The sequence below is a fragment of the Portunus trituberculatus genome, chromosome 22, assembly GCF_017591435.1.
Source record: "Portunus trituberculatus isolate SZX2019 chromosome 22, ASM1759143v1, whole genome shotgun sequence".
NCBI classification, from domain to species: domain Eukaryota; kingdom Metazoa; phylum Arthropoda; class Malacostraca; order Decapoda; family Portunidae; genus Portunus; species Portunus trituberculatus.
Window position 1 is genome coordinate 2,729,009 of NC_059276.1, and position 19,365 is coordinate 2,748,373.

At 41.2% G+C, this 19,365-nt stretch overlaps 1 protein-coding gene across 1 annotated transcript in view; it reads left to right on the top strand.

The window, feature by feature from the left end:
• The window catches only part of LOC123507342 (sister chromatid cohesion protein PDS5 homolog B-B-like), a 30,267-nt gene extending 14,336 nt beyond the window's left edge, over window positions 1–15,931 (top strand). Inside the window, 18 exon segments of the mRNA XM_045260108.1 lie at window positions 179–316; window positions 995–1,103; window positions 1,932–2,083; window positions 3,153–3,537; window positions 5,074–5,295; window positions 5,739–5,877; window positions 6,110–6,261; window positions 6,663–6,788; window positions 7,435–7,688; window positions 8,709–8,832; window positions 8,981–9,200; window positions 9,406–9,668; window positions 10,709–10,847; window positions 11,575–11,738; window positions 12,549–12,599; window positions 13,642–13,859; window positions 14,586–14,616; window positions 14,619–15,931. Of these exon segments, the coding sequence (XP_045116043.1) occupies window positions 179–316; window positions 995–1,103; window positions 1,932–2,083; window positions 3,153–3,537; window positions 5,074–5,295; window positions 5,739–5,877; window positions 6,110–6,261; window positions 6,663–6,788; window positions 7,435–7,688; window positions 8,709–8,832; window positions 8,981–9,200; window positions 9,406–9,668; window positions 10,709–10,847; window positions 11,575–11,738; window positions 12,549–12,599; window positions 13,642–13,859; window positions 14,586–14,616; window positions 14,619–14,693 (2,962 nt within the window). The 3' untranslated portion in view covers window positions 14,694–15,931.
• The last annotated feature ends 3,434 nt before the right edge of the window (window positions 15,932–19,365 follow it).

The window sequence follows — 19,365 nt, forward strand, 5'->3', positions numbered from 1 at the left end:
ACCTCATATATTTACATCATCCTGGGTTGACATTTTGAAAAAGCTATATTTCCTCCTTGCTTTCTTAACATAGTAATTGTGAGTAGGTTCAGTATCAACACTAAAGTTACAACTAAGCTCAGGTAAACATTAAAAGAAGCAGTATTTCCTCTTGTACATGATATTCCTCCCTGTGTAGGTTCAATGACATCAACATCAAGATCAGAACCAAGTGTGTGCAGTACTCAATGCATTTCCTGCTCAACCACCCACTGCTAAGGAAGGACATTACCGAGACACTGAAGCTGCGCCAACACGACTCAGAGGAGAGTGTCAGGTAAGTGCTGGGCTGCCCTCACTCAATACTTCCTCTCTCTTTAGTCTTTGCCCTTCTCTTTCTCCCTCTTGTCTCAGTTATCCTCTTGTTCAGCCTTTATTTTTCTTCTCAAATATTTCTCTATTTATTGTGTATCTTTGTTTTCTTCATTCCTCCCTCTTTAGTCTTTGCCCTTCTCTTTTTTCCTTTTTGTCTCTTTTTGTTCTGTATTGTTCAGCCTTTATTTTTCTTCTTTCTCCCTAATATTTTTCTATGTATTTGTATCTTTGCTTTCTTCATACTGTGTCTTTCTAGTCTTAATCATTATATCTACCTAATTCCTCTTTCCTTAATTCCTTTCTTTTTTGTGTGTGTGTGTATTTGTTGCTGCACTCTTTTTGTACTGTGCCCTATTCACTCTATTTCATTCATCCTCTTTTTTTCTTGTCTAGTCCATATCTTCCTCCTTGTTTTTATATCCTTTCTCCTCTTCTTAATCAATCTATTCTTTTCCTCATCCTCATACTTTTCTCTGCTCCTTTCGTTCCTCTGTTTATTCTTTATCTTTCCCTCTCATCTTATTTCATTCCCTCAATATCCTCTCATCCCTGATCTAATCTCGTGCTTCAGACAGTTGCAGTGCTTGTATCACCAACCCTATTTATTTCCTGCCCACTCTGACATTGTGTGTGCCTGCAGATATGAGGTTGTGATGGCTATTGTCTCAACGGCCAAGAGGGATTTGAGCATCGTGGCTGACAGTGAGGACCTCCTGGACTTTGTGAAGGAGAGGACACTGGACAAGAAGGTAAGGCTGAGATGCTAAGATGAGGAACCTGGTGACATGATACACTAAGGTAAAAGAAAGACTGGATGAGGTTAATATAGGGTGGTAATATGAGGAACCTGATAATTTGATACTGTGAAGCAAAGGAAGAGTGGCTAGGAAAGTTAATTTAGGATGATTAGATGAGGTATCTGGTAACTTTATACACTGGAACAAAGGAAACACTGTAAGAGGTTTAATTGGGATACTAAGATTAGGAAACTGGTAACGTGAGACACTGCTAAGGGAAGAAAGTGACAAAAAGATAATGACAAGGTGAATATAAGATTATGGAAAGATATTGAGTAAAGATGATGAGAAAATATAAAAGAAAGGGAAAGGATGGCAAATCTAATATGGAAAGGCAGAGAGAGAAAAGATTATGAGAAAATAATAGAAAAAGATAAAGAAATGACATATAAATAGAACACCCATCTCTCTCCCAGTTTAAGATCCAAAAAGGAAGAAATTGTAAATCTAATGTTGAAGACTAAGAAATATTATAGTAAACAAATAGTACAGGAAAAGATAAAGAAATGGCATAACTAATAGAACATCCATCTCTCTTCCAATTTAAGAGCCGAAAGGAAGAAATAGCAAATTCATACAGAAAGAAAAAAATTACAGAAAAGATCAAGAAAGTGGCATTTAATAGAACACCAATCTCTCTCTTCCACTTTAAGATCTGAAGGAAGAAATGCAAAATCTAATACAGAAAGACAAAAAAGATCAATAAGAAAATAATAGAGAAAGATATATAAAGACAACATAACTAATAGAACACTCTCTCTCTCTCTCTCTCTCTCCCAGTTCAAGATCCGAAAGGAAGCAATGTGTGGCCTGGCAATGATATACAAGAAACACTTAAATAATCCGGATGTGCCGCCAGCAACACGCCACGCCGTCACCTGGATCAAGGATAAGATTCTGCACGGCTACTATATGACCAGCATGGATGACAGGTGTGTTGTGCGGGTGTGGCTGTCATCATTGGGTCCTCTGGTGTTTTATTTATTTATTTATATTTATCTATTACTATTTTTTTTTGTTTATTTATTTATTTTTTTATTTGTTTTTACATATTGGTAAGTGATATGACAATAAAATTTCAGTTGCTTTTTATTTCATTTATTATATTTATTTATTTATTTTTTATTATTTATTTATTTATTTTTTTTTTTTTTTTTTGTTCAGTCTTTGCCAGTCAGTCTATAAGCTCACTTTTCTCATCTCCTTTTCTGATTCTTTTTTATTTGTTTACTTTCTTTATTTTTGTTTATTTATGTGATGAGACATTAAGATAATTCTATTTCCATTACTTTATTTTTTTTTTTTGTTCAGTTTTGTCAGTCAGTTTGTCAGTCAGGCTTACTTTTCTCATATTCCACATTTCGGCATCAGTCTAGTCACTCACTGTGTCATTCATTCAGTCTTGTCAAACTTTACCTTTAGTCAGTTAGTCCATAATTTCAGTTTTGTCTCATTTGTCTAACTTCAGCATTAGTCAGTTAGTCAGTCACACTCATTGTAGCTTCTCAGTCAGTTAGTCTCTCATTACTAGTTTCCCATCGTCCACTCAGTTGCCAGTCCGTAATTTGAATTTTGTCTCATTTGTGTTACTTTATCATTAGCCAGCCAGTCACACTTATTTTAACTTCACCGAGTCCGTCAGTCACTCATCACACTTGGTCATTTATCACACTCATTTCCCCATTACCAAGTCACTCATTCATTATCACCTTCCATTAGCCACTCATTCATCACACTCAGTCAGTTACTCATCACTCATTTCTCCATTACCTAGTCACTCACTGATTTTCACCTCCCATTAGCCACTCATTCATAACACTCAGTCACTTATCACACTCATTTCTCCATTACCTAGTCACTCATTCATTATCATCTCCCATTAGTCACTCACTCATTTTCACCTCCCATTAGTCATTCACTCATCACACTCATTTCCTCATTTCTTAGTCACTCATTCGTTTTCACCTCCCACTAGCCACTCACCCACCTTCCTCCTTACAGACTACTAGTGGAGCGCCTTCTGAACACCTGCCTAGTACCTTACCAGCTGCCACCAGAGGACCGAATGAAGAAGCTGTTTTACCTCTTTGCCACCATCGACGAGAACGCCACCAAGGCTTTTATCGAGCTTCAGAAACACCAGTTGGCAGTGCGTCGCCATGTGGCCGAGCTTATCGAGCTTCACAGACGGCCACAGGATGAGGAGAGAGACAAGGAGGTTGGCGTGAGACTGAACCAGCTCAACAAGTACCTGCCGGACCCTCTTAAAGTGATTGAGTTCTTGAAGAAGTTCTCGCAGCATCTCAGCACAGACTCGCAGCTTTTGTCCCTCATGGAGACTATTGTTAGCCCTGATGTCTCCTGCAAGGATAGTGTCGATGCTGTGGTGAGTGGTGGGCTGTGTGGAGGGTTGCTTATTCAGTGTGGATGCTGTGTGGATGTTTGTTGAGTTTGAATGTTATGTGGGTGGTAGTTCACTGAGTGTAGATGCTGTGGTGAGTGGGATGCTGTGTGGAGGTTGGTTGTTCAGTGTGGATGTTTGTTGAGTTTGAATGTTGTGGATAGTAGTTTGTTGAGTGGATGCTGTGGTTAGTGGAGTGCTGTGTGGATATATTTGTTCAATGTGGATGCTGTGTGGATGTATTTGTTGAGTTTGAATACTGTGTGGATGATGGTTTATTGAGTGGATGCTGTGGGGAGTGGAGTGGTGTGGATGTTGTGTGGAGGGTTGTTTGCAAAGTGAATGTTGTGTGGATGCTGTTTTCTTGATTTTGAATGCTGTCTGGATGTGTATTTATCAACTGAAAGCTGTGGTAAGGAGTGCTGTGTGAATGATTAGTAATTCTGCTTCTAAATGGCTGGAATAGACCCAGTGATCAGGTTGTCAGTGCTGAGTCTATGAAGCTTTAGAGATGATTATTTTATGGGCAGTAATGTTTGATAGATCTTTTTTTATTTATTTTTTTTTTCTAACCCTTGGACTTCTTGTATTTTCCATGATTTTCTTCCTTCCCCCAAACACATATCCTAAAGAAACAGCAGCTTTGGCACATCATTGGATAGGCACATGTTTTTTTATTTATCTATGGATAGGAACGTTTTTTTAGGGACATTTATTGATAGATTGATATATTTCACTTTGGGAACTTTTTTTGTACTTTCGTATTTTATCCCTCCTGATTGAAATCCTGAAGAAACTGTGCCAACCTTGATACATCTTTGGATAGGAACATGTTTGTAAGAGATATTTATGGATAGGTCTCTGTTTTTAAGGGATATTTATGGATAGATGGATATGTTTTCCCCCAGGACTTCTTGCATATTCCATTGTTTTATTCTCTTCTCCCTAATACATCCTGAAGAAATTGTGGCAACCTTAATCAGTCTTTGGGTAGGAACATGTTTTTAGATAGGTTTATTGATAGATGGATATATTTTACTTAGGGATTTATTGTGTGTACTCTTTTTTGTCCCTGTTCCTCAGACTGCCTAAGTTTTTATTCCCTTCAATACTGGGACACATTTTTACCTTGAGATTTGTGTACGATTGGACCATTTTATTGACATTAGGAAGGGTCTATGGAGGTCAGAAGATTAATGGCCACAGTCTTCACTATTTTAATCCCCCCACACAAGTTTCCGAAGCTGAATAAAATCACCAAATAGTAACCAGAATGAATATGGAAATGCATCATGGTACTGAAGGGGTTTAGGGATGTTTATTGATTTATGGGTATGTTTTCCCTGGAGACTAAAGTGTACTCTCTTATTTTGTTCCTATCCCTCAGACTCAAATCCTGAAGAAACTGTGCCAACCTTAATATATCTGGATAGGAACATATTTACAAAGCATTACACTGATTTATGGATATGTTTTCCCTGAGGACTTACTGTTTACTCTTACTTTATCCCTATACCCCAGACTCAAATCCTGAAGAAACTTGGGCAGCCGGTGATGACTAACCTGTATTACAACACAATTAAAATGATGCTGGAGCGAGTGTCCTGCGTCATGGTGGACCACGTAGCCATTCGAGTGTTGCTGAGTCTGGTGGAGGGTGCACTGGAGGCAGACCCCACTGTGCTGGACTCCCTTAACCTCACTGCAGACATTGCCACTGAGAAAGGCCTCAAGCTGCTCTTCGTAAGTGTGTGAGAGTGTCTTGGTGTTCTCTTATTGATCTGTATATGTCTTCAGTGTATAGGTAGTGTGTGAAAAGATCTTGGTTGTTTCTTATCTATGTATATTCTTTTTCTGTTATCTCTTGCCTATCTAGAGAGAGAGAGAGAGAGAGAGAGAGAAAAAAAAAAACACTAGCATTCTCTTCCCACGAGTACTTCTCTATATAATTTTCTGACTATCTAGCTGTAACACCAAACTGACTGACTCAAGCTGGTTAAGTTAGTTAGGTGCCAGGAAGAAGCTCTGTCACCACTAGAAAACCTGTGTCTAATATGTCTAGGCGTGTGTGTTTGTGTGTGTGTGACAGAAAAAACTTCAGTCTATGTTCTTACCAGTACTTATTCTTTTATTCTGTGTGTATGTGAGGATCTCAGTGTTCTTTTCTTACCCGATCTTGTCTGCAGGTGCTGTCCTTTGTGTACCCGGCCCACTTTCTTCACGAGGACATCATTGAGCGCCTCCACAACCTTCTAGAGCGCTCCAACACCATCTCCCCGTCCGTTCTCTCTGTCATCACGTACATTGGGAAGTACAAGCCCATTGGTAAGTCAAGGGGTGAATGTGTGCTGGGTCACGCTCACTGACTGTTACTTGTTCTTATCCCAAAGTCATTATTGTCTCTAATTAAGTGTTCCATTGCTTCATTATTGTATCTGTCATCAAGTGCCTTATGATTCACTGCTTCTTGTTTTCTTTCTCCCAAAATTGTTTTTTCACTGTCTCCTTTGCTTTGTTGTATGTCTCCAGTATCTCACCAAGCATTTCTTTCCTGCAGGTGAGGTGTTCCCCAGCCTGGCAGCGGTGCTCATTCCAATTTGCCAGAAGTTTGCTGAACGTGGCACCCCCAAGCAGGCCAAGCATGCCGTGCGCTGCCTACACACCAACTGTACTGCTGAATCTGAGGACGTGTTTGAGAAAATACTGGAGGTAGGCATGGCTTCTCATTATCACGGGAATGCTTTCTTTATATGAACTTTTAACTGATTTGGTGTGTGTGTGTGTGTGTGTGTGTGTGTGTGTGTGTGTGTGTGTGTTTTTGTGTAGGCATGATTTCTCACTACCATTTGAAGTCTGTATTTATATGATTTTTGACTGATTTGGTATATGTGAGAGTCTGAGGGTATGTTTGGGAAGATACTGTGGGTAGACATGAACATCTCTTAGCTATAATTTGCTGCAATGAAAAGTAAAAATCATATCAAAATAGTGTTTGGTTGATATGTCTTGGTACTATCTGTTCATGATGCCTTTGATACACTTTGATAGACTTGCTAGTGGTATATTCTGCATTTGTTATCTTTTTGGCATGATGTGTTTTGTCTCACCAGAAAATTAAGGAGCAGCTGAGTTTCAACAGTCCACACTTCCGCACCTCCATCGTGTCCCTAGGTCACATAGCGTACCACATGCCAGAGAAATTTCTGGTACCTATCAAGAACATCGTCTCCAGAAAGGTGGGTGATGTGACCAACTGAGGTGTCGAATGAATGACTCTTTATAGCTCTTTTCTTAATGGGGTCTCACACCTACAGCTTTAAATATTTTGTTGCTCTTGACTGGTGATCCCTTTTACATAAGATAAGAGACAATTAGACAACCACTTGAATGGTTTTTTTTGGAGGAGACTTACACCCATGAATTTTAGATATATTGTTGCCTTTGTGAGACTCATATCTACGACTTTTAAATGCATTGTATCTCTTGACTGGTGGCTCTAAGACAAAAGACAATTAGACAAACACACTCAATACACTAGTTTTGTACCTCTTGACTGGTAGCCCTAAGAAAACAAAAGATAACTAGACAAACACACTCGTCACTAATTTTGTACCTCTTGATTGGTGGCCCTAAGAAGACAAAAGACAAGACGAGCACACTCAATTCACTAATTTTGTACCTCTTGACTGGTGGCCCTAAGAAGACAAAAAACAGTTAGACAAGCACACTAAACACATTAGTTTTGTACCTATTAACTGGTGGCCCTAAGAAGACAGAAGACAACTAGATAAAGCACACTCAGTACACTAATTTTGTAGCTTTTGTCTGGTGCCCTGGAAGACAAAAGACAACTAGACAAGTACACTTAACACACTTTCTCAGGTGGTGCGAGAGCTGCTCATGAGGAACCAGACAGCAGCACACACACCCGGCTCTGCTGTGAGAGAGGAGGCTGACGAGTGGGTGGAGGAAGATGAACTAACAGAGGAGACAGTCGTGAAGATGGAGGGCATTAAGATGATGGCCCGATGGCTCCTGGGGCTCAAATCAGATGTGATTTCGGCACAGAAGACCTTCAGGATGTTAAACCACTTCATCATCAGCAATGGGGACCTGCTAAAGACCGGGAAGATGCTGTAAGGACTGCCTGTGTTTGTGACTTTGTTTGTAGAAGTATTTTGAGTCCCTTAGTGTTGTTTGTGATGTAGATGTGCAATGAAAGGTTGTTGTTATAAGTCCTTTGTTAGTGTCATGTTTTACTTTCATTGTCTTGATTATTTATGCTTAGAAGTGAGTTAGTGTTGGATGTTTTTGTCAAAGCAAGAGATGAATTACAACAAAATATCAACTTTATATGAGTTGATGACACATTTTGCTGTTTTAATCAAGTGAGAATACTGGACACATCATCAATATAGTAAAGAGAAGAAAACTCTGTCGGAAAAAAAAAAGGTTTATTCTACCTCCTGTAAGGACAGTGATACTAAAAAAGATAAGGTTTTAGGCCTTAATACTATATACCTACATACCAAGCCAACAATTACACACACACACACACACACACACGCCCGATAGCTCAGTGGTTAGAGCGCTGGCTTCACAAGCCAGAGGACCTGGGTTCAATTCCCCGGCCGGGTAGAGATATTTGGGTGTGTCTCCTTTCATGTGTAGCCCCTGTTCACCTAGCAGTGAGTAAGTACGGGATTTAAATCGAGGAGTTGTGACCTTGTTGTCCCGGTGTGTGGTGTGTGCCTGGTCTCAGGCCTATCCAAAGATCGGAAATAATGAGCTCTGAGCTCGCTCCGTAGGGTAATGTTTGGCTGTCTCGTCAGAGACTGCAGCAGATCAAACAGTGAAACACACATACACACTCTTGTATGTCTTTGTGCCCCTGATGGAAGGGAAAAGTCACACCCAACAACACCCCAGGAGCTCTGACATACCACAGCTGGCCACAAACACTTATAGCAACGCCTAATCTACACTAGTTTACCCTTTCTTACAAAACGCTCACGCCAACACTCAATATACACTAGCTCACCTCTCCTTATTGATATTCATAGCAACATCCAATATACACTACTTTACCTCTTCTTCATAGTGAGATTGTGCCCTGTGTCCTTCAATACTGAGTGAATTTGTTGTTGTTGGTGCAGGAAGAGTGAGATGGCCCACCTTCGCCTTGCTGCCGGTGCTGCGATGCTCAAGATTTGTGAACAGAAGGGTGTTGGGGACCAGTTCACTTCAGAGCAGTTCTATAACCTCTCCAGATTGATGTTTGTAAGTATTCTGCCACAGTATTGGGTGAATACTGGTGGTGTTTGTAAGTATTCTGCCTCTGCTTGGTGGACTGACATTACTTTAGTTCCTGTTTCATTTACATTACTTCACTATTACTACCACTCACCCTGTCTTTCGTTCCCTACAGGATGAATGCCCACAGGTGAGGGAGAGGTTTGCCATCAAGCTACACAAAGGCCTAGTAAGAGGCGTTCCTAATAAATGTTTGCCTCTAGACTTCATGGGCTTCTATGCACTGGCCGGGCAGGAACGGAACAGAAACCTGAAGATTGCCGTCAAACAGTACATGATGACAGATATAAATAAACGCAGAGAGTACATTCGAGGCCTGTCCATGAGTGTAGGAGGTGTGTATGTGTGTCTTTGTTGTGAATAAGCTGATATTTGTGTGGGAGTATATCCAAGTGTGTTTTATGAGTGAGTGTGTGTGTGTGTGTGTGTTTTAATGGTGTTTTGTATGTTTTTTTTTTTTTTTGTGTGTGGTGTGAGTGTAGGAGACAGCAGTGAATCATGATAAGTATCACCAATGCAAAGAATCATTTCCATCCACAGGAGAGAAAGCGCAGAGCCAGATCCCTCTCATCATGCCAGACTACATGCTGGTGTTCGCTGTGCCCATTCTGGCCAACCAGCCAAGCTTCAAGGATGTCACGGACACCCCAGAGCTTCTCAACATCCGCAACTGTCTGTGGTTCATCCTGGAGCCTCTCATGAACAAGAATGAGACGTACTCCTTTGGGTTCTACAAGGCGCTCATTGAACAGATGAAGAACCACAAGGACGCCATTAGACCTGAGGATGAACTTAGCAATCAGGTCAGTCTAGTGGTGTTTGCTAGTATTTTCTGCAGGATGAGGTCAGGTCAGGTCAGTCCAGTCCAGTCTAGTGATTTGTTAGTATTTTCTGCAGGATGAACTAAATCAGGTGAGTGTAGTGGTGTGTCTTGTGCTTTATGAAGGATGAACTTAGCAATCAGATTAGTCTTATTTCATGAAGGGAAGAGAACCAGTCAAGGACAAAAAAAAGAAAAGATTAAAAAAAGGACCATTTGAGTGCTGGCTCTCTACAAAGAGAAAGATGTCAGCCAAAATTAGGGAGTAAATGCCTCGATACCTCCCTCTTAAAAGAAGACAAGTCGTAGGAAGTCAGAAATACAAATGCAGGGAGGGAATTCCAGAGTTTACCAGTGAATGGTATGAATGATTGAGAGTACTGGTTAACTCTTGCGTTAGAGATTTGGACAGAATAGGGATGAGAGGAAGAAGATAGCCTTGTGCAGTGAGGCCGCAGGAGGAGGGGAGGCATGCAGTTAGCAAGATCTAGCAAGTCTGGTGGTGTTTGTTAGTGTCTGTTGCAAGGTGAACTAAATCAGGTGAGTCTAGTGCTGTATCTTGGTGCTTTTTTGCAGAATAAACTAAATAGTGATGTCAGTCTATTCACGAGTGGTGTTAGTGTTTGTTAGAGGGTAAAGTTACCAATCAGATCTGTCTGGTTGGCATTAGTGGTGTTCCTCAGTGTTTGGCATCTAAGTTTTTGATGTCTTTGTCCAGATTTCCCCTCGTTCATAGGAAAAAAATGAGGTCAATCTAGTTGTCATTGGTGGTGTTTGTTAGTGTTTTGTTGCAGGATTAATACAGAAATCAGATTAGTCTTGTCATTCGTGATATTTCTTAGTATTTTTTTGCAGAATTAATACAGAAATCAGGTTAGTCTAGTTGTCATTAGTGTTTCTTATAGCAAGATTTTTACTGTAATATTCCTAATTACTGTATTCTTATTAAAAAACTATGGGTAGTTTTTTTTTCAGTGTTTTTTTGTGATAATATCCTTAATGTATGGTGTTCTTGTCATGTAGAAACTGTGGGCGGTGTGTGACCTCGCCATGGGCCTCATCTTGTCACGAACCAAGAGCTTTGAGATGAAGGAGTTCCCCTCAGAGCCCAGGATTCCCCCTATGTACTTTAAGAAACATGAAGATCCTAACTTTGTCAACGGTGAGACTGCCTCTTGTGATCTTTGCCCACCACCAGACACCACTCCTGTCTCTCTGCTCCTCTGCCCTTCATCCCTCCTGCAACCCTGACCCTCAACACTCATCATTCCTGCTCCCCTGCCTGTCTTCATTCACCATTTCTGCTCCTCTGCCCCTCACCAGTTAGTCACAACTCCTGCCCCTCACCTCTCTGCTCCTTCCTTCATCTGCACACTATTTTGTTTGTTTTGTTTACCCAACCACCACAAAATGAGTTGCAATTATTAGTTCTTGAATGTTATATAGATAGAACTTAGCCAGATGGATAGAAATAATGAAATTTGCATTGTTGTATATGGTGAAAATGTATGATTCTTGCCTCTTCGTGTACAGTAGATGTTAAGACTTGCTCACATTCATTTTAAGATGTATAAGCATTAAACTAACTATGAATCGGGCAACATGTTATCTTTCTTCAGTTCACACTATTGGTATATCTTTTCTTAATCACTAACCATTCAGTGACATTATTTTCTCATTCTTCAGCCTTCTTCAGTCATTACACTTACTTGAAATTATAAAATATGTGCCTTTTCATCCCTTTCTTTCTTTCAGTTGTATATAAAGATTCTTACATTAATTTTAGTATTGTGAATTATTCCATATCACAGTAAAAATGCCGTCACTAATACCAATAACTGTTTACATGGACCTCAATAAGTAAACACGACTCTCCTCTCCCACCACAGTCAAGTCATACCTTCCTGCGGAGCTTCAAGTGACGGCACCCAAGGGCTCCACCAAACTATTGACGGGTGTGAAGAAGGTTACTCACACTCCCGTCAATGCTGCTGTCAACCTTAACCTCAAGTCTCCTGTGGGCGGCAAGCAGAGGAACGACAGTAGATCAGAGGTACTGGGGTGGGGACGCTGGATTGTTGGGTTGGGTTAACCTTTTCGATATGGGGACACCTTTTTACCTTGAGATTTGTGTATGATTAGACCATTTTATTGACGTTAGGGAGGGTATATGGAGGTCAGAAGATTAATGGCCACAGTCTTCACTATTTCAATACCCCACATAAGTTTCTGAATAAAATAGTAAGCACAATGAATAGAGAAGTACATCATGGTGCTGAAGGGGTTAAATATTACCCAATTTATTTTGAGTATTATGTGAAGTGAAGTTTAAGAAATACAGGCTTAAATATGGGAAATTTTTATAGGATCAAAAGCTTTTTAGGAGAATTGCAAGATATATGGAGATATTTGTTAGTAAGGTAAGCTCTATGTGTGTTAGAGGCTGGATAAACTGTAAGGAGTTAGTTTTTTTTATACAGTCAAATGCATTAATAGTATCAGGACAAGCAGGATGACCGTCAATAGGGGAAGGTGTGTGTGCATATCAGTGTGGTACTTTATTGGGCTGGTATTCACAGGTACAGCTTAGAAATACTGGAACATGTGAAGGAGTGGGTGTGTTAGGACAAGGTACAGCTGGCTATGTCATCGATGTAGCAGCCTTACTACCTTTATTTTTTACTTACTGCAACATGTTAAAGAGAGAGAGAGATGGGAGCTGAAGACACGGTTATGAATATAGGTTAGGAAATATAGGTAGCGTTTCATCTATTAGGTAGCCAAATGTACAATTCTACCAGTGTGTTATTAGAGGGTGGATGAGTGTCATTATTTGTGGTTTGTTGCCTTCCATGCCCCCAAGGATGTGACCACAGGTAGCAGTATAGACCTACCTGTGATGAAGGGAGTCAAGGTAAATGATGTCTTGCACTCACCTCTCTGTCTTGCAGCCTGGGAAAGATGTTTGTTTATGTTGGTGTCTGGTTTGGTTTGCATGTCTTGGTATTTTGTTAGTTGTGTTTGTTGTCGACATTGTTTGGTTAAGTTTTAGTTTGATGTTTTTATTTCTGTTGATTTACTTGTATATTTTATGCATATATATTTTACATTTTTTCTGTGCACATTATATTACTTAAACTTACTTTTCAGCTGTGTATATTCTTTATTGACATGTACATGAATGACAACACTTCCACAAGAGTTAAAGTTTACATGATATTAGTGTTGATAAAAATTCCAATTACTTTTTCCACAGACACACACACAAACACACTTGCAGATTCACAGGTGGACATGAGAGAGTTGGTATTTCATTCATCAAAACAGATTGAGTCACATAAACACCGCTGCTGTTATTTTGTCACTCATTCCTCTGACAAGATGTACAGATGGACTAGAATGAGTTGTTTTTGTCATGACGTAATTGACAAGGCATTGACACACGAACACACATTGCTACTTTTATCTTTTTAGAGTTCCTGAAATGGTAGGGATCTGTCACATTACTGTCCTTTCACCTACTCATAGAAGAATATAAGATCCAGACACCGTTTCTCTAATTCACAAGAAAAATACGTGTAAAATAATTGACCAACGCAAGATATCAACAGAACACTGAATATTTTTCCTGCTATCTTTTACCCAAGCACAGATAAAAAAGTATAGAAGCCAGTCACTATTTCACAACTCCATGAGAAAATAACGTTGCAGAAGTCTAATCGATCCTCCTGAGATAGCTACAGAATACCTACAGTCTTCCTCCTACTTGTCACTCACCCCTCACCCTTTCACAGTTCGAAGATTCCACACAAGGCAACCACAGAACACCTACAATGTTCCCTCCTCTTGGCCCACCCTGTCACCCTCCCACAGTTTGAAGACTCTACACAAGGCAACCACAAAACACTAAAAGCCTCTCGCTTCCACTTGTCACTCACCCTTTCACCCTCCCACAGCCTGAAGACACCCTGATGGACGAGGATGAATCGAGCACCACCTTGGCCGGGGCACGTAAGAGAGGCCGCAGCACATACACCCTCGGCGACGACCTAGAGGACCAGGAGGATAGCACTACCTTGTCCAATGTGATCCCTGCCACCCCCTCCACAGCTCCGGCCACCAAGAAGGGGCGCTACGGGGCTGCCATCGACGGCCCCACCACTAGGATATCAAGGTGAGGGGCTGCAGGGTTGTGTGCTGAAGAGAAGCTGTTTGCATTTTTTTTTGTTCTGGTCTATAGTTCCTGTAGGTATACTTGGAGTATTGAAAGTGCTGTTAAGCTTCCACCCATTAGTGGTGCATGCAATTTTATTTATAATGGTACCCATATTAGGGCCCATATCACCATCCAAGTGCATCTTTGTTGTAACCACCTAGAACCTGAGTATCATGGTGACATATAGGTAACTTTAAACCACTCGACAAATGGCAAAATTTTTAAGGTTGTACATGGTGGGATTCAAACCTACGTGTGGACGTCTGCCCAATCCCACGCTTGTCACCTTATCCACAAAATGGATAAGGTGGTGTGGTAAGGGGTGTGTATTTGAACTAGATATGTTTGTATGTTAAGAGTAATACTGGCCTGTCTTACTCAATATGCTAAGACATGGAATTGTGTGTCGTATTTTGTTGTCTAGTGGCTTGGTCTGTCTGTTGATATGTTTCCCTCTCTGTAATGCCTCGGTCCCTAGAATAACCATGAAGGAAACTGCAACAGCAAAAGAATCTTTTTCTCTACTCATCCAGCATCTGCCTCCTCCAGCACTAACTATAGAGATGCGTTATCCATTTATTGTAATGGTATTTGGCCCTAAGGATCACTAGTTTTAATCCGTGGCACTGCCGATGAAGAAGATGCATTGTTTTGAAGCAACCTTTTTCTGTCTTTTTTTTCCAGCTACCTACAAGAAGAGACTAATGGAAAGACGTGAGTAGCCAAGACAGGGGAGAATTGACAAGAGAATCTTCATCAGAAAAGCAAAGAAAGGACTGTAGTTCTGAATAGAGTTACACAGATAGGACCAAGACCACATCCTCTTGTGTTGGAGGGCGGGGTGCCTCCCCTCGCTCCCCCCGCCACATAGTATCCATACCAAAGTTTAGGTCTATTATCCATGCCAGGGTTGATGAGGGATGTTCTGTGCTGGTCAGTCTTTGCGGGAGGGTCTGGAGGGTTGGCAGAGAGGCTGTCCTTTGCCGGGATTCACTGAGTCACCAACAACATATTTTCACTGATTGTACATTTTTTATTCCGACGTGTGTCTGGGCGGTTGAGAAGGTCCAGCCTCGTGTCTCCTGCGGGTGGAGTTGTGTTGTCGCGGCCCAGGTGTTGTGCAGGCCAAGTTTTCCCATATCATTGAGGGTCATGAACTATTGCCTTTTTGTCTCACTGAGTAACAGTGGCTAAGTTACATTGGAATACACTGAAGTGTCTTTGATAGACAGTGGCAGCTCCTTTTGTGTCTTGCAAGTCATTATTATTTATTCTCCACACAGAGACACCTGATTTCTGGCATTATTCCAAAGCCTTGCTTGTCAGTACACCACAAGGAATAGTCTCCAGAATTGCAAGGATGCTGACCTTGTTTTCTCAGGTACTCCAGTAACCACTATCTTGTGTGGCACGTGCCCGTGTGTGCTCGGGGAGGGAAAGGACGCGACAGAAGACACTTTGTTCACAAATCCTAGATGTGAGTGTTGAGGCTTTCTTGCCACCCAGCCCAGAGCTTTGCCTAAGCTATCCCTAGATTAGCTCCACTCAGTGTTGTGCAGTTGTCTTATTTTTATATAATTGAGCAAGTCAGTGAGAGCAAAGCAGCCCAGAGCAGCGCACTGGACAGCGGGAAGCGACCCTGGGCCACACCGTGGCACACACGTGGGAGTGACTGGTGCTGGCGGGGCATTCAGTGTTGTGGTGGTGACGGCAAGGCCTCGGCGCCGCCCCTGCACCGTGCCACGCAAGGAGCCAAGCGCCGGCATCTGCACCACCCTGGAAACTGAAGTGATGAGAAACAAAGTGATGAAATGTATTACAGGACAAAACAAAACAAAGTGAAGAAATATTATACCAGATAAAAGAAAATGAAGTGAAAAGATATTTTACAGTGGAAAAAAGAGGAACAATTTACTTGAGATGGACAACAAGTGATTCAGTGATGTTGAGAACCTTTTATTTATTGACTTTTCTTCTTGCTCCGTGGGTGGGAGAGTCTGAATGAAGGAGATAAAACAGATGTTCATGAACTGATTTCATTGTCATTTGCATCCCTAGGTTGAGACATTACAGTATATAAGACACTGTTATGATCCATACACACAACATGTCAGTATTTATTGATTTTGCTTCAGTAGGGACACAAACCTTTCATCTTTTTATTGCTCTCATACCACATTAAGCATGACTAGAAGTGGATGAACGGGGTGACTTGGAACTACACTTGACATTCCTACCTACCTTCCTTCTTTGCTTCTTCAATCACGTGCACATTCACCACCACCACATGTACTTCACCACCACCGCCACAACCACCACCACCACCGCCACCACCACAACCACCTTCACCACCACCACCACCACCACAACCACAACCACCTTCACCACCACAACCACAACCACCACCACCACCACCACCATGACACAACCAGCCACACTGACAGGTCACCAGCACACACACACCCTTTTTTTCCAGCCGTCTTCCTCCTTCCCTCTCCTGTCTTTTCATTCCAGGATTTGGAAAGCACCTGTATGGCTTGGTTTTTGCTGGCCATGTTTCCAGTATTATTTTTTTCCTCTTCTTTGTCAATAGTTTTGTTTCAAGACCTGGAAGTCAACTGGTTCTCTGTGCAAGTTGTGTTATCATGCAGCTTGTACCTTCCCCATCACACACACACGCGCACACACACACACACACACACACACACACACACACACACACACACACACACACACACACACACACACACACACACACACACACACACACACACTCTCATTGTCAAACACTAGATATGTTTCCTTATGTATATATATATGACGTAGTTTTCTTAGTGATCACCAGAAATAAATATTTTGCATAATTTGGATTTGGGTCTTGGCTAACACGGCCGCTGCCAAGAGACAAACACACACAAGTAACAACCATTGGCGAGACAAATGACAAACAAAACAAAACACGCTAAATAAATGACAAAGAAAACGTGGCTCTGGCCTTCCTCTTGCAAAAGGAAAGAAAAATAAAACTTTGTGCCTTATTCCTCTCCACTTAATAGATCACCAAACTTTTTTTTTTTTCCTTTTTTTTTCTGATGGCATAACTTTGCAGTTCCCTCCTCTCATTGCTGTACAGCTTGTGTTTGTCCTGGCACGGCACGAGTTGGATTGGGTGCATCTGTATGTGTGTGAGTGAATGTGTAGGAGAAAGCTAGGGTGTGTTTGGATGTGTGTGTGTGATTTGGTGTATGATTGCATGTTGAATGAGTTAGCCTGTGTGTGAGAGAGTAGATGTGAGTGTGTTAGCCGAGTTAGCTTGTGTGTTAGCTTAGCATGCATGGGTAAGTGTGCTAACTGGGATATGTGTCTGGGTAAGTGAATTCACCTCCAAAGAAATACTCCTGCATTCATGGAGGCTTGACAGTGTGAGGGAGAGCTGGGTACTGTAGAACACCCTAAGGAATGCTTGGTTTTATTTGTAGTTATTACTCGCTAGCCAGTAGATCTCTGTGTGTTTTCTCTTACGTTCATTACATCCTTTGTGGTCATTACTCGGGTGAAATGGAGGTTCCTTTACATTGCTCCACAAACTTCATATGGGGCACTGTTTAGTTCTTGTGGAAGTCAAGTTGTTTGCTGCCAACTCATAGGACAGGAGAGCAACAGCACTGAAAATATGCAACACAAGAAAACACAAAATGTGAGAGAGGAAATGCAAGTGTTCGCACTGATTCCAGTCGTGACCAGACATGTTGGTTGTGATCACAGTAATCCTCTTGTGGCCAGAGACAGGAGTGAGAGTTCAGGCTCAACGTGAAGCCAAGATCTGTAGAGTGCCAACCAAATTCCTTGCATTGTGCTCGGTAAAGATTACAAATGTTGTGGAATAAGTTAATAGCTGAAGAAATCAAGTGTTTTTAGATATTTTAATAAGGCTGAATGCATGATATATTTTCAAGCTCTAAATTCTTTCATTCATTTGCATATTACAGACTGAAAGCATCACTGAATATATAAATAGTTGTAATAGTTGAAAATTGACTAAAAGCTTATGTTTCTGCATTGTGGGGTTTGACTATGAGGTGAAATAAGATGAAAGGTGAGGAGTTGAGGTGGGCAGGAATGAGACGACAGCATTGTAATAGCATTAACTCATTATAGTCTTTGTCTTGCAACAGTCATGAGCTGCATACTTGGGTCTTTAAGAGGCTGATGGCAAAATTTTCCATCTTCTCTGGTCATACTTTCCTAGTCTTGGTAGAAACTTGTTGCCATTCATTTTTAAGTTCACAATTCCAGTTCATAAGTTGATAGGGATGGGCAGGAATCAAGTGTTCATTTGACGCACCACACTTACACACACGCACACCAACACCCAACCATGTGATTTGTTGTAGCATCCCTGGCTGTCTTGCTGCACTGTGGACCAAGGCTGAGTGTCTAGGAAGGTCAGTAACAGTGCAAGATGAAGACAGCAGCAATGATGGCCAACTTTCCTTGAGTTCTTTGGGTTATGAAGCTGTGTCTGTGGGTGACTGAACACCAACACTCAGCATCTAGCACTGCCTGGCTCACTGACACACATGAGCCTTATTCTTCCTATCACAAGGTGTATTCTGTCACATTGAAATGTTTTTTTTCTGCTTTTGTCTGCCAGATTCAGAAACATTTCTCGTACTGAATGCTGATGTATGTGTACTTTATTTATTATATTTTATGTTGTATTGTCTTTACAAGTTGTGAATGAGTTTTTTTCAGTGAAGTATCCACAAGAAACAGATGGATGGGTGTAGAGAAGCTGCCCTCGCTGGGACTTACCAAGCTCAAGTTATGTTTTCTTGTCTTTATCCTTTGTGTGGGGTGTCATGGGAGGCTGTGGTGTTCTGCCACTCCCTCCCTCCTAGTGTCTTGGTCTGAGGCTCACTGTCTTGTATCTATTTATTTAACTCACATGGGAAGAGGAATGTGGGGTACCTTAAGTTACGGCCACAGGAAGATTTATACGTAAAGACCAGGGATGTGTTTTGTTAATATGACAACACTAATGTTATAATTGTGTTACATGTTTATTTAAATGTTCCCAAGAGAGATGTATGTTGCTGTATTGATTTCACTGCAGTGTTAGTGAGAGAGTTGAGAGTTGAAGTGCATTGGTGTGTTGTGCAGAAAGGAGACTTCATACAAAATTGTGATGGTTAGTTAACAGTTGGTGTTTGCCTCTTGTTAGTGGCAGTGACTCCAACTCTGCTGGAGGGAGCTGCTGCCAGGACTGTGGTGGTAGTAGTGGAAGTGTTAAGTGTTCTCTGGGTCTGCATTGGATCCACCTCTGCCTTGAGAATGTCTTATACATGCATGTCATTCACCTAAACTGAATATTATGTAAAACTTCATTTAGTAACTTTTGTGGTAGGAAATACTAAACAGTTACTTGTAATATCCATTCAACACTGAAATGAGACTGGGAAAA